Genomic DNA, 20768 nt, shown 5'->3' on the forward strand with positions numbered 1-20768 from the left:
GGCCTCCAGTCTGAAAAGCAACCCACCACCACCAATCTCTGTCTTCTACCTTTGAGCCAGTTCTGTATCCAAATGGCTAGTTCTCCCTGTATTCCATGCGCTCTAACCTTGCTAATCAGTCTAAAAAGACATTTGGACAGGCACATGGATAGGAAAGGTTTAGAGGGATATGGGACAAATGCAGGCAGCAGGGGCGAGTCCAGTTTGGGAAATCAAATCAGCATGGATGAGTTGGGCCGAATAGCCTGTTTACATATTGCATGACTCTACAATGGCCTCGCTCTAACCTGATCTATCCCCACTCGTTTTGAATCCTCTTTCCCCCCCCCCCCGGGGGAAGCAGTTTTTCTACATCTATCATTGAATCCCATCACCGTTTTCAACATCTCGATCAGGTCATAGACCAATCTTCTAATTTCAGGGATATAAAAGGCAGGTACATGTAGCCTAGAGTTTAACCGTTAATGTTTTGGTTTCAGTATTAGCTGGTCATTCTATACCTTACCCACACAAGATCGTTATTTTTAGGGGAGTCAAAGGCATTATGGCAATGCCATTAGACTAGTCATTCAGAAACACAGCTAAACTAATGGCAGCAGTGGTAGCAACATATAGCATGTGCTCCTCAACCCAAGAGTCTGTTGCTTATCTAATCCATTTGCCTTTACTATTTTCTTTTCTCTATTTTCTATTTTTAATATATTTCAATTAGAGTCATACAGTCATAAAGATGTACAGCATGGAAACAGACCCTTCGGTTAAACTTGTCCATGCCGACCTGATATCCAAACCCAATCTAGTCCCATTTGTCAGCACTTGGCCCATACCCCTCTAAAGCCTTCCTATTCGCATACCAATCCAGATGCCTTTTAAATGCTGTCATTGTACCAGCCTCCACCACTTCCTCTGGCAGCTCGTTCCATACATGTGCACCATCCTCTGTATGAAAATGTTGCCCCTTAGGTCCCTTTTATATCGTTCCCCTCTCACCCTAAACCTATGCCTCTCTTTTTCTGGACACCCTCACCACAGGAAAAGATCTTGTCTATTTACCCTATCCATGCCCCTCATGATTTTATAAACCTCTATAAGATCACCCCTCAGCCTCCGATGCTCCAGGGAAATCAGACAGCCTATTCGGCCCCTCCCTGTAGCTTCCATTCTCCAACCCTGGCAACATCCTTGTAAATCTTTTCTGCACCCTTTCAAGTTTCACATTCTTCTGATAATAAGGAAACCGGAATTGCATGCCATATTCCAAAAGGGGCCTAACCAATGTCCTGTACAGGTGCAACATTAACTCCCAACTCCTGTACTCAATACTCTGACCAATAAAGGAAAGCATACCAAACGCTGCCATCACTATCCTATCTATCTGCGACTCTACGTTCAAGTAGAATGGATAACATCACATCCAACTTACCTTCATTTTAAATGCTTCAGCTGGGAGCTTTCCCTAAGCAGCGGTTGTTCCTGGCCATCTGAAGAGACGGTCTTTCTTGACAGGTTGGTCTCAGGCCAGCAGAGCAGTCTCTGTTGGAGCGGTTGTCCCGGTCTTTGGCTTCCAACACGAGGTTCCAAGGTCTTGGCTTGTCGTTTTATCCATGGGTCGCAGCCCGGTTGGGGGGTCAGACGGCCCAGCGTTTCTATTCAAGTGGCTATTCGAGCCAATGGTGAGGTGTCCCGGCGTTTCGGTTTTCGTCCCGTCATGTCGTTCTAGTCGTAGATCGACTTTCTTCTAGATCAGGTGTCCTTAAATGGACTCTGATAAACTTAATTTTGTAATTTATGATGTTACCACGAGTTCTGTCATTCGAGGCGCCATGTTGGGCAACTTTGAACACTCTTCACTGTATTTTTTTTCTTTTAAAACTACATATGACAATAAATTCTGAATTTGTAAAGGATCTGGGATATGTTAGCTTGCTCCCTCTCCATGTTTGCTGCCCGAACCGCTGTGATTTCCAACATTTTCTTGCTTTCAGTGCAGATTCCAACATCTGCAGTAATTTGCACCTAAGATTTTAAAAGCGTTGAGTAACCAACAGCATATTATTTGTGTCTGTATATAGTGGGGGGGGGTGAGGTGGTGGAGTGATGGGGAGGATGATGCTGGGTCTGGTCCAAGACCAGGCCTCCTGCGTTGCTAGGGGTAACCGTTACCGGGACAACCACCTTCAGACCGCGCCGACGGGAACCACGTCACGTGTGTAGACGCGGCCAATAGGAGCCCCGCGCGTCACACAGGCCGGACGTTAGCCCCGCCCTCCAGGCCTCTGGTTGGCTTCCGCACGGAGCGGGCACGGTGATTGGTGCACCGAACCATCCATCAGCGTCCGGGTCGCGCGCTCGGGCGTCCCAAGGGGAGCCGGAGCCGGCCCCGCCCACTCGGAACAAGATGGCGTCGTATTTCGAGGAGCACGACTGCGAGGCGACCGATCCCGAGGAACAGTACCGGCAGAACGCGCTGCTGGAGCTCGCCAGGTACACACACGGACCACGGACACCCCCCCCCCCCCTGCCGGCTAGTCCCGAATACACCCGGCCCAGGGTCCAGGAGACAGGACACAGCATCGGGCAAAGGGTGGGGTAGAGGACAAGGGGACTGGGGGTGGGAGGGAGAAGGGGGTGGGGACGAGGGGGGGAAACGGGGGGGGGAACGAGGGGGGGAGGAACGGGGGGGGGGAACGAGGGGGGGGGGAGGAACGAGGGGGGGAACGAGGGGGGGGGGAGGAACGAGGGGGGGAACGAGGGGGGGGGAGGAACGAGGGGGGGAACGAGGGGGGGGGGGAGAACGAGGGGGGGGGAGGAACGGGGGGGGGAACGAGGGGGAGGGGGGGAACGAGGGGGAGGGGGGGAACGAGGGGGGGGGAGGAACGGGGGGGGGAACGAGGGGGAGGGGGGGAACGAGGGGGGGGGAGGAACGAGGGGGGGAACGAGGGGGAGGGGGGGAACGAGGGGGGGGGAGAACGAGGGGGGGGGAGGAACGGGGGGGGGAACGAGGGGGGGGGAGGAACGGGGGGGGGGGAACGAGGGGGGGGGAGGAACGGGGGGGGGGAACGAGGGGGGGGGGGAACGAGGGGGGGGAGGAACGGGGGGGGGAACGAGGGGGGGGGAGGAACGGGGGGGGAACGAGGGGGGGGGAGGAGGAACGGGGGGGAACGAGGGGGGGGGAGGAGGAACGGGGGGGGGAGGAGGAACGGGGGGGGAACGAGGGGGGGGGAGGAGGAACGGGGGGGGGAACGAGGGGGGGGGAGGAGGAACGGGGGGGGGAACGAGGGGGGGGGAGGAGGAATGGGGGGGGGAACGAGGGGGGGGAGGAGGAACGGGGGGGGAACGAGGGGGGGGAGGAGGAACGGGGGGGAACGAGGGGGGGGGAGGAGGAACGGGGGGGGGAGGAGGAACGGGGGGGGGAGGAGGAACGGGGGGGGAACGAGGGGGGGGGAGGAGGAACGGGGGGGGGAACGAGGGGGGGGGAGGAGGAACGGGGGGGGGAACGAGGGGGGGGGAGGAGGAATGGGGGGGGGAACGAGGGGGGGGGAGGAGGAACGGGGGGGGAACGAGGGGGGGGAGGAGGAACGGGGGGGGAGGAGGAACGGGGGGGGGAACGAGGGGGGGGAGGAGGAACGGGGGGGGAACGAGGGGGGGGGAGGAGGAACGGGGGGGGGAACGAGGGGGGGGGAGGAGGAACGGGGGGGGGAACGAGGGGGGGGGAGGAGGAACGGGGGGGGGGAACGAGGGGGGGGGAGGAGGAACGGGGGGGGAACGAGGGGGGGGGAGGAGGAACGAGGGGGGGAACGGGGACGAGGGGGGGGAACGGGGACGAGGGGGGGGAACAAGGGGGGGAACAGGGACGAGGGGGGGAACAAGGGGGTGGGTGGGGACGAGGGGGGGGAACGGGGGGGGGGAACGGGGACGAGGGGGGGGAACAAGGGGGGGAACGGGGACGAGGGGGGGAACAAGGGGGTGGGTGGGGACGAGGGGGGGGAACGGGGGGGGGTGGGGACGAGGGGGGGAACAAGGGGGGGAACGGGGACGAGGGGGGGAACAAGGGGGGGTGGGGACGAGGGGGGGAACAAGGGGGGGTGGGGACGAGAGAGGGAACAAGGGGGGGTGGGGACGAGGGGTGGGGACGAGGGGGGATGGGGACGAGAGGGTGAACAAGGGGGGGTGGGGACGAGGGGGGGAACAAGGGGGGGTGGGGACGGGGAAACAAGGGGGGGTGGGGACGAGGGGGGGAACAAGTGGGGGTGGGAAAACGAGGGGGGGAACAAGGGGGGGTGGGAAAACAAGGGGGGGTGGGGGTGGGGGAAAACAAGGGGGGTGGGGGGAAACAAGGGGGGGGAGAAACAAGGGGGGGTGGGGGGTGGAGAAACAAGGGGGGGAGGGGAGAAGGGGGTGGGGACGGGGGGGGGGAGGGGAGAAGGGGGTGGGGACGGGGGGGGAGGGGAGAAGGGGGTGGGGACGGGGGGGAACAAGGGGGGGGGAGGGGAGAAGGGGGTGGGGACGGGGGGGGAACAAGGGGGGGAGGGGAGAAGAGGGTGGGGACGGGGGGGAACAAGGGGTGAGGGGAGAAGGGGGTGGGGACGGGGGGGGAACAAGGGGGAGAAGGGGGTGGGGACGGAGGCGAACAAGGGGGAGGGGACGGGACGGACCGGGGGTGCGGTTGGAGGGGAGTGTTGAAGGGAATGGGGGGGAGGGGACAAGGGGTGAGGGAGGTAGGCAGTGGGGGTGGGGGTGAAGGGACGGGAACAAGAGGGAGGTAGACAGAAGGGACAAGTGGGGGAGGGGGATAAAGAGGGAAGGGAAGGCAAAGGATATGGGGGGGAAGCAGAGAGAGGAGTGTAAAGGGCAAATGGGGAGGCTGGTGGACAAGGGAAAGAGAGCTGATGTAGGGTAGTGAGGCATAGGCAAAGGGAGGAAGATGGGTGAAGCTGGAGGTGAGGGAGAAGATGGGAGAGGGGTGGGGGGGACAGTTGTCATATTGGCGCAGACGCGTCTAAATGGTCTTTCACTATGATATACATTTGCCTTGTGGATGTGAATGATCTGTTACGCCTTCTCAGCATTTTCTGAAGCTGTTTTTGTTTGCTCTCTGAATGTAAAGAGGGGTTCCTCCTGGTATTGCTCCAGGGAGCACAGCAGATTTAGAGTCATAGAGATGTACAGCACGGAAACAGACCTTTCCGTCCAACTCGCTCATGCCCATCCAGATATCCTAAATTAATCTCGTCCATTTGCCAGCACTTGGCCCATATCCCTCCAAACCCTTCCTATTCATATACCCATCCAGATGCCTTATAAATGTTGTCATTGTACCAGCCTCCACCACTTCCTCTGGCAGCTCATTCCATACACGTACCACCCTCTGTGTGAAAAAGTTGCCTCTTAGGTCTCTTTTATCTCTTTCCCCTCTCACCCTAAACCTATGCCCTCTAGTTCTGGACTTACCCACCCCAGAGAAAAGATCTTGTCTGTTTACCCTATCCATGCCCCTCATAATTTTGTAAACCTCTATAAGGTCACCATTCAGCCTCCGACACTCCAAAGAAAAACTGCCCACCCGATTCAGCCTCCAACCCTGGCAACATCCTTGTAAATCTTTTTGAATCCTTTCAAGTTTCACAACATCCGTCCTAAGGGAGGGAGACCAGAATTGCACGCAGTATTCCAACAGTGGCCTATCCAGTGTTGTGGAGAGCTGCAACATGGCCTCGCAACTCCTATACTCAGTGCTATGGCCAAATAAGGAAGCATACTATACGCCGCCTTCACTATGCTATCTACCTGAGACTTCACTTTCAAGGAAAGTTCAAAAGGGCCACAACACACTGCAGTACACCAGAACTGCAAAAAGAGGAAGAAGAACACCTATACAATGTATTCGCCAAAAACGGATACCCCCGCAATTTCATCAACAGATGCCTAAGGGAAAGACAATGGAATGAGGATATGCCACAACCCAAAGGACTAGCCACACTACCATACATCGAAAACATTTCCGAACTGACAGCCAGACTACTGCGACCACTAGGACTCATAACAGCACACAAACCAACAGCTACTCTCAGACAACAACTCACCAAAACGAAGGACCCGATACCCAGCATGAGCAAAACCAACGTAGTGTACAAAATCCCATGCAAGGACTGCACAAAACACTACATAGGACAAACAGGAAGACAGCTAATGATCCGTATCCATGAACACCAACTAGCCACGAAACGACATGACCAGCTAGCTTTAGTAGCCACACATGCAGATGACAAGCAACATGAATTCGACTGGGACAACACTACTATTATAGGACAAGCCAAACAGAGAACAGCCAGGGAATTCCTCGAGGCATGGCACTCATCCACAGATTCAATCAATAAACACATCGACCTGGACCCAATATACTAACCACTGCAACCGGAAGCGGCAGATACAAACCACTATAAATGCCGGAGGAAAGATCACAGAAGTGCTTCACAGGAGGCTCCCAAGCACTGAGGATGTCACCGAGACAGGGGACGAAACGTCTGCAACACAAATTCCCAGCTCGGCGAAAAGAACCACAACAACTTTCAAGGAGCTATGAACCTGCACTCCAAGGTCCCTTTATTCAGAAATACTCCCCAGGACTTAACCATTAAGTGTATGAGTCCTGTCCTGATTTGCCTTTCCAAAATGCAGCACCCCACATTTATCTAAATTAAACTCCATCTGCCACTCCTCAGCCCATTGGCCCATCTGGTCACGATTCTGTTGTACTCTGAGGTAACCTTCTTCGCTGTCCACTACACTTCCAATTTTGGTGTCATTCACGAACTAACATACTATACCTCCTACGTTCGTATTCAAATCCGTTATATAAATGGCAAAGAGTAGTGGATCCTTGTGGCACGCTACTGGTCACAGCCTCCATTCCAACCCTCCCCCACCACCCTCTGTCTTCTACCTTCGAGCCAATTCTGTATCCAAATGGCTAGTTCTCCCTGTATTCCATGAGATCTAACCTTGCTAGCTAGTCGAACACCTTACTGAAGTCCATATAGATCACATCCACCGCTCTGCCCTCATCAATCCTCAAGTTTCTGAGACATGATTTCCCACGCATAAAGCCATGTTGACTATCCTGAATCAGTCTTGGCTTTCTAAATACATGTACATCCTGTCCCTCAGGATTCCCTCCAACAACTTGCCACCACTGAGGTCAGACTCACTGGTCTATAGTTCCCTGACTTGTCTTTACCGCCCTTCTTAAACGGTGGCACCACGTTAGCCAACCTCCAGTCTTCTGGCACCTCACCTGTGACTATCGATGATCGAAATATCTCCGCAAGAGGTCCAGCAATCACTTCCCTAGCTTCCCACCGACCTCTAGGGTGCACCTGATCAGGGCCCTGGGGATTTATCTATGTTTATGCGTTGAAAGACATCCAGCACCACTTCCTTAGTAAGATGGACGTTTATTCAAGATGTCACCATCTACTTCCCCACATTCTGTATCTTCCATGTCCTTCTCCACAGCAAGCACTGATGCAAAGTATTCTTTCAAAAAGCTGGATAAAGTGCAAATTGGTGATCATCTCTGCTTCAGACATAATCCAGCCTTGCCTTCATGTCTACACCACCTTTTCCTGTATTTTGAAATATTCTCTCTTCTGTCATTCTGAATTTTAGCTCTCCTCCTTCCCCTAATTTGTTTGGCAGCTAGGTTCAGAGAGTTGGAGAAACAGAATTTTGGGGATAGCCTTTATCAGCAGAAGTATGTTGAGAAGGTATGGAAAGGCTGTAGAAATGAGCTTGGAAAGATGTGCGAGGCCAAGGAAGGATTGCAGTGGAGGGCAGTAATTTTGAAAGGAATGGATTGGCTAATATAGGGAGGAAATGAAGGATTGTAAGCTAAGATTGAATGAAGCGTGGTGTTCCAAACAAAAATGGAATATACACCACAGAAACAGGCCGCTGTATACACAAGTGTGCGGACACCTCTTATTCTGTCCACCTCATCTCAGCCTTCTGGTTTTTTCTCTCAGCTTCAGTTCCCTTTAGAAAGCACCGGAATGATTTGCCTCAACCGTTTCCTCTCATTAGCGAGACCTACATTCTCTCCGTTCTGAGTAAAGAAATGTTCTGTTTTCCTACAGGGTTATTAATAGCTTTTTTAAAAAATTGATTCTTTCAAGGGCGGTGGGTGCCACTGGCGAGGCCAGTGTTTATTGCCCATCCCTAATTGCCCCTTTGATGAGCCACCTTCTTGAACGGCTGTAGTCAGTGTGGCGTACGGACCCCCACGCAGCGCAATTAGGGAGGCAGTTCCAGGATTTTGACCCAGCGACACTAGAGGAACAGCCGAAATATTTCCAATTTGGGATGGCTTGAGGGGCAGCTTGCCAGGGGGTGGTGTTCCCATGTATCTGCTCCCTGGGGTAGACCGGAGGGTCTGAACAGTCTGCTTCTCCTTTGGTGAAGGAGAACAGTGAAGATTAGGAGAGTGAATTAAATGCACATTAACCGACGGGTGTCATTCTACTTTTGTGTTGGTTGCAGGTCTTTGCTGGCAGGGATCGATCTCGACCTCGGGCAGGTGGATATCTCTGACTGGGATCACCGCCTGCCACCCGCTGCTAAAAAGGAGATTGTGCAGAACCTCCCGACAGTCCCTGTGACACCCGCACAAGCAGGTAAGACTTTTCAGGGCCAGGGTTGGTGTCCGTAGCAATCTGCAGAGTCCACAGTTCAGAATTGTCACGTCATTGGTGTCATACGCAATACAGGTCAGCAGGTTCGAGGTTTAATCCTTAACCTTGGGGGGGGCAGAAAGTCAGTGCGTCACAAATTGAGGCCATTCAGCCTGGTAGCGTTAATCCAGTGAATCCCATTCCCCCAAGCGCTCCCTGCATCCCTGCACGCTAATTCCTGTCGAGACTTCCTTTTGTCTGTTCAGTTTCCTGCAGGAGAACAAACAATTCTCGATACTTCTTGATCCCTTGCAAAATAATAACCTGGAATCTCCTCCTTAACAACACCATGTCCCTACATCACATGGACTGCAGTGGTTCAAGAAAGCAGCTCATCATCAGTGATGGGGAACAAAAACTAGGAATTACTCTCAAAATTAAGATTCATTCTGACAAATGTTACGAGACACCAAATATGGAGCGTGCTCGCTCTCTCTCTCTCTCTCTCGCTCTCCGTACAGATGCTATCTGATCCGCTGATATTTCCAGTGTTTTCAGTATTTGTGAACCAAGTGGCAGAAACCTGTCATAAGGCTGCATGCAGTAACACTATAATCGTGTGCCTTGTTAGAATGAGAGCTGTTAATGTTTTTGTCACTCAGATAAAGGCCTGAAGTGTCCGGTCTGTTTACTGGAGTTTGAGGAAGAGGAGAAGGTGAAGAAGATGCCGTGTGAACATTTCTTCCACTCTGGTTGTCTCGTGCCCTGGTTGGGAAAGGTATGTGGGTGCCTGTCTTACGTCTTGAGTTGTTTCCGTTGACTCGGACAGTTTTAGCTTTCCATCCTTCGCTTCCCTTTCCTCTGACTGTGATTGGTAATCTCCTTCACTATGGATGACTCAAAGCTTTCTGAGTGGCTCATCTCTCTGGCTGAAACCTCATTGTTCTGAGCTGTTCAATTTTCTGAGCGATTGCAGACTGAACTGCACATCCGTGTCCAGCCCACCGTGCTTCCCTCCACTTCGGCTGCTCCCCACCTATTTCTCGCCCCCTTCCTGACTTGGTTCAATCGAGGGGATCACAGTCACGTCTGAGGCAAAGGCAGTACAGCCAAGCATTCTAACCAAAAGTCCCATTTGAAGTGTGAGTTGATCTTTCGCTGCCTTCCAGCATTTTCTTTGCTCTGTCCACATTTATGGACTGAAGCACTCCGTGTTCAAATACAGCAAGACCTGAAGAATATCCAGGTTTAGGCTCCCAAGGTGAGTAACATTCACACAGCACAAATGCCTGGGCTTTGAACATAGAGTCATAGAGATGTACAGCACAGAAACAGACCCTTCGGTCCAACCCGTCCATGCCGACCAGATATCCCAACCCAATCTAGTCCCACCTACCAGCACCCGGCCCATATCCCTCCAAACCCTTCCTATTCATATACCCATCCAGATGCCTTTTAAATGTTGTCATTGTTCCAGCCTCTACCACGTCCTCTGGCAGCTCATTCCATACACGTACCACCCTCTGTGTGAAAAAGTTGCCCCTTAGGTCTCTTTTATATCTTTCCCCTCTCACCCTAAACCTATGCCCTCTAGTTCTGGACTCCCCAACCCCAGGGAAAAGACTTTTCTATTTACCCTATCCATGCCCCCTCATAATTTTGTAAACCTCTATAAAGTCACCCCTCAGCCTCTGACGCTCCTCTAACTACTGCCCCCTGACATTCAGTGGTTTACCATCACTGAATCCCTACTATTGACATCCTGGAGTTACAGTTGACTAGACACTCAATTGTGTGAAAGTGCGTGCTGCAGATATTGGAGATCAGAGTCAAGATTAGAGTGGTGCTGGAAACGCACAGCAACTCAGGCAGCATCCGAGGAGCGGGAAAATTGACATTTCGGGCCAAATAATCTTCTTCAGGAAATGCCCGAAACGTCGGTTTTCCTGCTCCTCGGATGCTGCCTGAGTTGCTGAGCTTTCCTAGCACCACTCTAATCTTGACAAGAACCTCGATTAGCCCTGCTACAAGTGGCTACAGTAGCAGGTCAGAGGCTGGAATCCTGCAGCGAGTAACTCTCCTCCTGGCTCCCCAAAGCCTGCACTATCATCGGCAAGGCTCAAGTCAGGAGGGTGTGATGGAATACTCCCCATTTGCCCTGGATGGGAGGCAACTCCAACACCACTCGAAGCTAGCAACTGCTGTCTCCGCACCAGGGTCCCAGGTTCGATTCCAGCCTCGGGGCGATTTCTGTGTGGAGTTTGCACTTTCTCCCCGTGTCTGCGTGGGCTTCCTCCGGGTGCTCCGGTTTCCTCCCACACTCCAAAGACTGTGCAGGTTAGGGTGGATTGGCCATGCTAAATTACCCATCATGTTCAGGGATGTATAGGGTAGGTGCATTAGTCAGAGGTAAATGTAGAGTAATAGGGTAGGGGAATGGGTCTGGATGGGTTACTCATCGGAGGGTCGCTATGGACTTGTTGGGCCGAAGGGCCTGTTTCCACGCTGGAGGGAATCTATGAAGCCCTATGCTTCCAGGACAAAGCAGTCTGCTTGATTGGCACCACATCCACAAATATCCACTCCCTGCACCAGTGATGCTCAGTAACAACAGTGTGCACCAGCTACAAGCTGCACTACAGAAATTCACCAAAGTATCTCAGGCAGCACCTTTCAAACCCCACGATCACTTCCGTCTAGAAGGACAAGGTGCAGCAGATACATGGGAACACCACCCCCTGCTGGTTCCCCTCCGAGCCCCTCACCGTCCTGACTTGGCAATATTTTGGTCGTTCCTTCAGTGTCGCTGGGTCAAACTCCTGGAACTCCCTCCCTAATGGCCTTGTGGGTCAAGCATATGGACTGCAGCGACTCAAGAAGGCAGCTCACCTATCCCACCAATAAAGAGCTTTGCCCCTTGTTTTACCTTGTTCTGTTACCATACCCTCCAGGAGGCAGTGCAATGAGACGCATTCCATAAACAGCGTGGGTGGGGTTAGGAACGTAGCGAGCTTCTCCATCGGTCGGTCTAGGTACCAGTGGCTCACCGTCTGCCTTGCTCAGTCGTGCTCACCTCTCCTGTTCTGTTCCCTCAGACGAATTCCTGTCCGTTGTGCAGACTCGAGTTGCCCACTGACAATCCAGAGTACGAGGAGTACAAGCAAGACAGGGTAAGGCGACTCTGCTCCCACTCTCTGAGCTCTTGCTGTGCGCTGTGTTTGCTCTTTCCTGTGTCAGCTTGTGCTTTGTAGCGAGGCTGTCCGAAACAAAGTTCTTTTGCTGATGATTTCTGTCCGCCAAATTGCCACTTCTGTCTCTAAGGAAATGCAAACAGCACATGCATCCCTTCTGACTGCATCCCAGTTGGCAAAGAAGTAAATGGAAAGAGCTTGGATCGCCTTGAACAGAAACTGTTGAAGCTGTGATGATTCAGGGTTTAAAATTCGATGAGATTCACCAAAGTTCCTCAGGCAGCACCTTCCAAACCCACGACCACTTCCATCTGGAGGGACAACATAGAACATAGAAGAATACAGCGCAGTACAGGCCCTTCGGCCCTCGATGTTGCGCCGATCCAAGCCCACCTAACCTACACTAGCCCACTATCCTCCATATGCCTATCCAATGCCCGCTTAAATGCCCATAATGAGGGAGAGTCCACCACTGCTACTGGCAGGGCATTCCATGAACTAAGGCGACCAGGAATCAGGGGCACCACCCCCTGCGGGTTCCCCTCCGAGCCACTCACCACCCTGACTTGGAAATGTATCGGCTGTTCCTTTACAGCTGTTGGGTCAAAATCCTGGAATTCCCTCCCTCAGGGCATTGTGGGTCAGCGAGTCAAGATGGCCGCTCACCCCCACCTTCTCAAGGGGGCACACAGGGGGTGGGCTATCAATGCCCAAGCGACGCCCAAGTCCCACAAAGGAAAGGGAGCAGCCGGCGTTGTGGTTATGTCATTCGCTGAGTAATCCAGGGAGCCAGGCTAATGGTTCAAATCATGTCACGGTAGCGAATAGAATTTAAATTCAATGCATTGGTGAAAACCCATCTCAGTAATGATGGTCATGAACTGACCATTGATTTGTATTTTTTTAAAAAAAAACTCATGTGGTTGCGACTGTCCATTGGGAAATGCATTCACACATGTGACTCCAGACCCACAGCAGTGTGGGTGACTCTTCAGATTAGACTCCCTACAGTGTAGAAACAGGCCCTTCAGTCCAAATAGTCCACACCGACCCTCCGAAGAGTAACCCACCCAGAACCATTTCCCCCTGACTAATGCACCTAACTCTACGGGTAATTTAGCATGGCCAATCCACCCTAACCTGCACATCCCTGAGCACTATGGGTAATTTAGCACGGCCAATCCACCCTAACCTGCACATCCCTGGGCACTATGGGTAATTTAGCATGGCCAATCCACCCTAACCTGCACATCCCTGAGCACTATGGGTAATTTAGCACGGCCAATCCACCCTAACCTGCACATCCCTGAACACTATGGGTAATTTAGCATGGCCAATCCACCCTAACCTGCACATCCCTGAGCACTATGGGTAATTTAGCATGGCCAATCCACCCTAACCTGCACATCCCTGAGCACTATGGGTAATTTAGCACGGCCAATCCACCCTAACCTGCACATCCCTGAACACTATGGGTAATTTAGCATGGCCAATCCACCCTAACCTGCACATCCCTGAGCACTATGGGTAATTTAGCATGGCCAATCCACCCTAACCTGCGCATCTCTGAGCACTATGGGTAATTTAGCACGGCCAATCCACCCTAACCTGCACATCCCTGAACACTATGGGTAATTTAGCATGGCCAATCCACCCTAACCTGCACATCCCTGAGCACTATGGGTAATTTAGCATGGCCAATCCACCCTAACCTGCACATCCCTGAGCACTATGGGTAATTTAGCACGGCCAATCCACCCTAACCTGCACATCCCTGAGCACTATGGGTAATTTAGCATGGCCAATCCACCCTAACCTGCACATCCCTGAGCACTATGGGTAATTTAGCATGGCCAATCCACCCTAACCTGCGCATCTGAGCACTATGGGTAATTTAGCACGGCCAATCCACCCTAACCTGCACATCCCTGAGCACTATGGGTAATTTAGCATGGCCAATCCACCCTAACCTGCACATCCCTGAGCACTATGGGTAATTTAGCATGGCCAATCCACCCTAACCTGCACATCCCTGAACACTATGGGTAATTTAGCATGGCCAATCCACCCTAACCTGCACATCCCTGAGCACTATGGGTAATTTAGCATGGCCAATCCACCCTAACCTGCACATCCCTGAGCACTATGGGTAATTTAGCACGGCCAATCCACCCTAACCTGCACATCCCTGAGCACTATGGGTAATTTAGCATGGCCAATCCACCCTAACCTGCACATCCCTGAGCACTATGGGTAATTTAGCATGGCCAATCCACCCTAACCTGCGCATCTCTGAGCACTATGGGTAATTTAGCACGGCCAATCCACCCTAACCTGCACATCCCTGAACACTATGGGTAATTTAGCATGGCCAATCCACCCTAACCTGCACATCCCTGAGCACTATGGGTAATTTAGCATGGCCAATCCACCCTAACCTGCACATCCCTGAGCACTATGGGTAATTTAGCACGGCCAATCCACCCTAACCTGCACATCCCTGAGCACTATGGGTAATTTAGCACGGCCAATCCACCCTAACCTGCACATCCCTGAGCACTATGGGTAATTTAGCACGGCCAATCCACCCTAACCTGCACATCCCTGAACACTATGGGTAATTTAGCATGGCCAATCCACCCTAACCTGCACATCCCTGAGCACTATGGGTAATTTAGCATGGCCAATCCACCCTAACCTGCACATCCCTGAGCACTATGGGTAATTTAGCACGGCCAATCCACCCTAACCTGCACATCCCTGAGCACTATGGGTAATTTAGCACGGCCAATCCACCCTAACCTGCACATCCCTGAGCACTATGGGTAATTTAGCATGGCCAATCCACCCTAACCTGCACATCTTTGGACTGTGGGAGGAAACCCACGCAGACTGGGGAGATTGTGCAAACTTCACACAGACAGTTGCCCGAGGCTGGAATCGAACCTGGGTCCCTGGTGCCGTGAGGCAGCAGCGCTAATCATTGTGCCGCCCAGCTGACTAGTGTAGCCAGCCCCTTGGTTCAAAGGCAACGCCCGATGGGCAACAAAGATTGGCCTTGCCACCAATGCCTGCGAGGAATTTTAAGGAATAAATAGTGGTTGGGGTTCACAGTGCAGGCTTGCTTCCTGAGCCAGCTCACCTCTGTGTGGGTGCTACACTCGGGTGTTTGCATCACTGTGCCCCCCCCAAGCTTCCCGGCAGACAGGCCGATAATTGGATTGTCCTCGAGACCGTTATTCGGCGGTTTCCGCTGGTGAGTACTTACTGGGGTTGAGGGGCGCGTGCACTCGACTCTCTGTTTATGCTTTGGTTTGAAGAAGTTCTGTTGGCTCATTGTTTCTGTGCTGGAGCTCCTCAGGGGGCACTTCATCCGCTCGCTCCCTCTCCATATTCCATCTCTTATTAAATATTTTTTAAAAAGGCAAATGATACAGAAGGAGACAACTCTGCCCATCGCGCTTGCCTGCCAACATCCACCTGCCCTCATCCCAAGTTCCAGCGTTTGCCCCTTATCCCTGGAGGTGATGGGATTTCCATTGCTTTCCAGACGCCATTTCAATGGGTTTCTGTCTTGACTACCCTTTCAGGCAATGGGTTGCTCCTCTAACCCATCACGTTAACTCGATGCCCCCTGGTCACCAACCCCTCTGCTCCGAGATCATTCCCCGCACCAGGTCCCTCACAATCTTGTACACTTCAATCACGTCTCCCCGCAGCCTCCTCCGTTCCGAGTGCAGCGAGCCCTGCCTTTCTGAGCTCTCCTGAAAAGCTGCAATTCTCCGGGCCTGGCAGTATCCCAGCAATAGTTAAACCTTCAATTGAGGAAGCTGCTTTTCAACGATTTAGTGTGTATTGGGTCATTCTGAATAAAGGTGACCCACATGTCACATTCTCGAAGGCTATGCAGAGCACTTTTAATAGATTTACATCTTGGGTGAGTGGTATGTGGGTTGCCAGCATACATGTTAATCCCAATCACCTCAGATAGGGAATATGGCTGCGATCCTGCTGCCAATAAGTGACAGTCATAATTCCAAGGTGTATTAGGGATTCTGTGATTGTATTCAGGGGGTTAATACCTTTTTTTGTTCATTTTGTTGGAGGTGGGTTAAGTAGAATTGGAATTGGTATTTGTTGGAGTGTGTGGGCTCAATTTGGAATACCGCGTACAGTTCTGGTCACCCCCCTCAGCAAAAGGATGTGGACGCTTTGGAGAGGGTGCAGGGGAGGTTCACCAGGCTGTTGCCCTGGTATTAAGGGCGCTAGCTATGGAGGAAAGGTAGCATTATTTTTATTAGAGAGACCTGATTGAGGTCTACAAAATCAAGAGAGGTACAGACAGAGTGGGGGGGGTGACTCAATTTCTAGGGGTCACAAGTTCAAGATGAGAGGGGAAAGGTTTAAGGGAGATATTGTGTGGAAAAATCTTCACGCAGAGGCTGGTGGGCACCTGGAAGGCGTTGCCAGTGGAGTGTGGTAGAGGAGGGCACGATAGCGTCATTGAAGATGCATCTAGACAGATCCATGAATGGCGAATGTGAGGACTGCAGATGCAGGAGATTAGAGTCAAAAGCACAGCAGGTCAGGCAGCATCCGAGGAGCAGGAGAATCGGCGTTTCGGGCAAAAGCCCTTCTTCAGGAATGAGGCTGGCAGCCTCGGGAGTGGAGAGATAAATGGGGAGGGGTTGTGGGGCTGGGGCTGGAGGGTAGGTAGCTGAGGGTGCAATAGGTGGATGGAGGTGGGGGTAAAGGTGATGGGTCGGAGAGGAGGGTAGAGCGGATAGTGGGAAGGAAGATGGACGGGTGGGACAGGTCATGAGCTGGAAGGTTGGAACTGCAGTAAGGTGGGGGAGTGGAAATGAGGAAACTGGTGAAATCCACATTGATGCCATGGGGTTGGAGGGTGCGGAGGTGGAAGATGAGGCGTTCTGCCTCCAGGCTATTCCACATTGATACGATATGATACATGAATGGGCAGGGAGCAGAGGGACACAGACCCTTCGAAAATAGGCGACAGATTTAGATGGAGAATCTGGATCAGGATAGGCTTGTAGGGCCAAAGGGCCTGTTCCTGGGCTGGAATGTTCTTTGGCCTTTGTTCCGGCAGGAGCGACCATAGCACCCTGTCACTAATATGAGCTGTTTTAAGGCTTCGGATAGTTAGCATCACATCTGAAGAATTCCATTCACCTACAGTCTGCCAGTCAACATGCAGGAATATTTGAAAGATTAGTCTTGCAGATAATCAGCTATCTACACCTGGCAAGATCCGAGTATTAAGTGAGTTCTTTCCTGCTGTGAAAGGTCACCTCTATTGCTCTCTTTCTGCAGGAGCGAAGGAAGCAGAAGGAGCACCGCCTGGAATACCTGCATGGTGCCATGTACACATGACCAACCGGGGCATGGTCCTTCGAGCCCCTCGGTGCGTTTTCTTTCCCGCCATCCCGGTGGCTCCTGGTCAGGCTCCCGGAGCTTCTGAAGAGTTGTCGGAATGGACCCTGCTTTCCTTTCCCTTTGAAACCAGCAGGTAGCGCGGTGCACTTTGAGACTGGGTTTCTGCAAATCTGACGGGCGCTGTGGAAGAGTTCGTGTCTTCGCCATCTCCGTGTGCTTCGGGACATTGTTACTGGAGCCGCCAACAATCGCAACGCCTGTTCTTTACAAACCCAATTCCATTTGAAAGTTTTCTTCCAGAAATTGGATCTATTGGACCAAAAAATGTGTGAAATATTAAATGTCTGTACAACAGAATCTCTGCACTAACAATCTCAAATCATCAGTCCATCTCACTGGTGTTTCTCTGACTTACTGCTGTGTGGTTTGAGAGCCTTTTGAATTGAAATTGTATCCATAATCCATTTCCCTCTTTTTATTAGTTCAGGTGCTCTGTATTTCTTTTCCTCCTTCTGGGCTGCCTTAAGATCTGTTCCAGGGATTGAGTTCCCAGTGCGTCCTTGTCAGTGGGTCAGTTAGAAGGTTTTAATGGCTTTGGAGCTGGGATTGAGCACATGCCGTTTAACATTGCATGACTAAGGCAAACCATTTACAATGAGCTGATGGCGGTGAAGAAACCCCACTGCTCCTCCTGTAGGCGGGAAGTCACGAGCAGTGCATCTTCAAATGTTAGTTTGACTGGCCTTTTTGACATTTAAAAGAGTCTTTTAAAAATCACTGGCTCTATGCAAAGTCTATTCTGTAGTTGTGAATCTGCGTGCTCCTTTAATGTGACTCTCGGGCACGTTGGGCCAATAGGCTTGTGAACTTGCTTTGTCATATGGTGAATGCTTTCTGCTGGAAATGAATTGTCTAACCAAGTATTGGATGTGGCCTTTTAATAGAGAAAGCCAAACAACTTTTTTTTTATTTGCTGCGAGCACTACAGAACAGAGTTGGACGCAGTTTTGCCTAATAGAGTATTTCCGCTGAACAGCATTGCCTTGGTATTTTTCAAGTTATAGCAATGTGCCTAGGCAAAGTCCTGCCATTCCCAGAAATCTGAAAGCAGGATGCCATTAATAACCAGAAATCTACCGACTCCTGTCTTCCTGCATCCGCAGCTCTCCGGGCGCGAAGAGTTATCCAGGTTTGCCATCCTCTGGGAAAAGGAATTTCTTCTTGTCTCCGGTTCTAAATGACCTGCTTGCCCCCCTTTTTAACCTAAGACTCCCCAGATAGAGGGGAAACATCTTATCGGCATCTACCCTGTAAGAATTCTGTAAATGACCTGTCAGAAGTGATCCATAGTTAGGACATTTGTGCCATCCAGTGCAGATCTTAACGTAATTTGACTCCAGGAAGAGCATGTTTGACTCGTCCACTTGGGCTGACCCACACTGCCTCACCCAGCTGTTTGATTATAGGATCTTTGCCTCCACTGCTTTGTCCGGGTGTCGGTCCACGTTTGTGCTTTTTTGGTGAATCGCTCACTCCCCAGGACAAAGAGCCTGAGTTTCCAGCAAACTGCCAGATAAAGCCGAAAACAAAAATTGCTTTCCCTCGGAGAAGCGTTCTGATTACTGCAGTGAATTCTTGTCTCCACGCTCCAAGAAGGGGGGGGAAGTCTTGTTTCACAAAGCGATAGGAATAGGACAGGCTCCGGTTCTGATGTTTAACGCCCTGCTGTGTCTGTGCAACGCCTCAGAAAGTGCCCACTGGCAGTGGAGTATACTACATTGATGACTGTATTGGCGCCACCTCATGCTCCTGCGAGGAGGTTGAGCAATTCATCAACTTCACTAACACATTCCACCCTGACCTTAAATTTACCTGGACCATCTCTGACACCTCCCTCCCCTTCCTGGACCTCTCCATCTCCATCAGTGACAACCGACTTGACACTGATATTTTCTACAAACCCACCGACTCCCACAGATACCTGGATTACACCTCTTCCCACCCTACCTCTTGCAAAAATGCCATCCCGTATTCCCAATTCCTCTGCCTCCGCCGTATCTGCTCCCAGGAGGAGCAGTTCCACCATAGAACACACCAGATGGCCTCCTTCTTTAGAGACCGCAATTTCCCTTCCCACGTGGTTAAAGATGCCCTCCAACGCATCTCGTCCACATCCCGCACCTCCGCCCTCAGACCCAACCCCTCCAACCGCAACAAGGACAGAACGCCCCTGGTGCTCACCTTCCACCCTACCAACCTTCGCATAAACCAAATCATCCGCCGACATTTCCGCCACCTCCAAACAGACCCCACCACCAGGGATATATTTCCCTCCCCACCCCTCTCCGCCTTCCGCAAAGACCGTTCCCTCCGTGACTACCTGGTCAGGTCCACGCCCCCCTACGACCCATCCTGGCACTTTCCCCTGCCACCGCAGGAACTGTAAAACCTGTGCCCACACCTCCTCCCTCACCTCCATCCAAGGCCCTAAAGGAGCCTTCCACATCCATCAAAGTTTTACCTGCACATCCACTCATATCATTTATTGTATCCGTTGCTCCCGATGCGGTTTCCTCTACATTTGGGAGACTGGGCGCCTCCTAGCAGAGCGCTTTAGGGAACATCTCCGGGACACCCGCACCAATCAACCACACCGCCCCGTGGCTCAACATTTCAACTCCCCCTCCCACTCTGCTGAGGATATGGAGGTACTGGGCCTCCTCCATCGCCGCTCCCTCACCACCAGACGCATGGAAGAAGAACGCCTCGTCTTCCGCCTCGGAACACTTCAACCTCAGGGCATCAATGTGGATTTCAACAGTTTCCTCATTTCCCCTTCCCCTACCTCATCCTAGTTTCTCCGGACTTGTCCAACCTGCCTAGCTCCTTCTCCACCTATCCACTCCTCCCTGACCTATCACCTTCATCTCCTCCCCCACTGACCTATTGTACTCTATGCTATTCTGTCCCTACCCCCACTCTCCTCAAGCTTATCTCTCCATGCTTCAGGCTCTCTGTCTTTATTCCTGATGAAGGGCTTTTGCCCGAAACGTCGATTTTGCCTGTCCTCGGATGCTGCCTGAATTGCTGTGCTCTTCCAGCACCACTGATCCAGAATCTGGTTTCCAGCATCTGCAGTCATTGTTTTTACCCTAATGGGTTTTGGAACCCAAGTAAAGATCTTTGTCAGTTCTGCTTTGGTGGAACTCATCCTTGCCAACTGAGGGCAGTCAGAGATGTCTGACTGTGATGGGCGAGAGACCAGGGAGTTCATAAGAGTCATAGAGATGTGCAGCATGGAAACAGATCCTTCGGTCCAACCCGTCCATGCTAGAAAACACAGCTCCTCGGATGCTGCCTGACCTGCTGTGCTTTTCCAGCACCACTTCTAATCTACTGGTATTCGAAGACTGTTAATGCAGAGGACTAGCCAATGATGCCCTCCTTCCTGTGTATGAACAAAACAAAAGGATCCCGTGTTGAACCTCTCAAGGAGAAAATCAACTTCAAA

General features: G+C 52.0%; 1 protein-coding gene across 1 annotated transcript; it reads left to right on the top strand.

The window, feature by feature from the left end:
• Nucleotides 1-2379: 2379 nt before the first annotated feature.
• On the top strand, nt 2380-18180 carry rnf181 (ring finger protein 181). Its single transcript, XM_043681644.2, has 5 exons — nt 2380-2484; nt 8539-8672; nt 9332-9447; nt 11765-11839; nt 17195-18180. Exons 1-5 carry the CDS (start codon nt 2399-2401, stop codon nt 17252-17254), a joined length of 471 nt encoding a protein of 156 aa, XP_043537579.1. The 5' UTR covers nt 2380-2398; the 3' UTR covers nt 17255-18180.
• The last annotated feature ends 2588 nt before the right edge of the window (nt 18181-20768 follow it).

This window comes from Chiloscyllium plagiosum, unplaced genomic scaffold, assembly GCF_037043375.1.
Source record: "Chiloscyllium plagiosum isolate Xiang-an unplaced genomic scaffold, Cpla_swu_hap1 HiC_scaffold_48, whole genome shotgun sequence".
NCBI classification, from domain to species: Eukaryota; Metazoa; Chordata; class Chondrichthyes; order Orectolobiformes; family Hemiscylliidae; genus Chiloscyllium; species Chiloscyllium plagiosum.

What these genes read in the sequence shown, in the direction of transcription:
- rnf181 (XM_043681644.2), top strand. Translation starts at nt 2,399, where the DNA reads ATGGCGTCGTATTTCGAGGAGCACGACTGCGAGGCGACCGATCCCGAG. An exon ending in TGTGACACCCGCACAAGCAG is followed by an intron (nt 8,673 to 9,331) that starts GTAAGACTTTTC and finishes TTTGTCACTCAG; the next exon opens with ATAAAGGCCTGAAGTGTCCG. An exon ending in TCGTGCCCTGGTTGGGAAAG is followed by an intron (nt 9,448 to 11,764) that starts GTATGTGGGTGC and finishes CTGTTCCCTCAG; the next exon opens with ACGAATTCCTGTCCGTTGTG.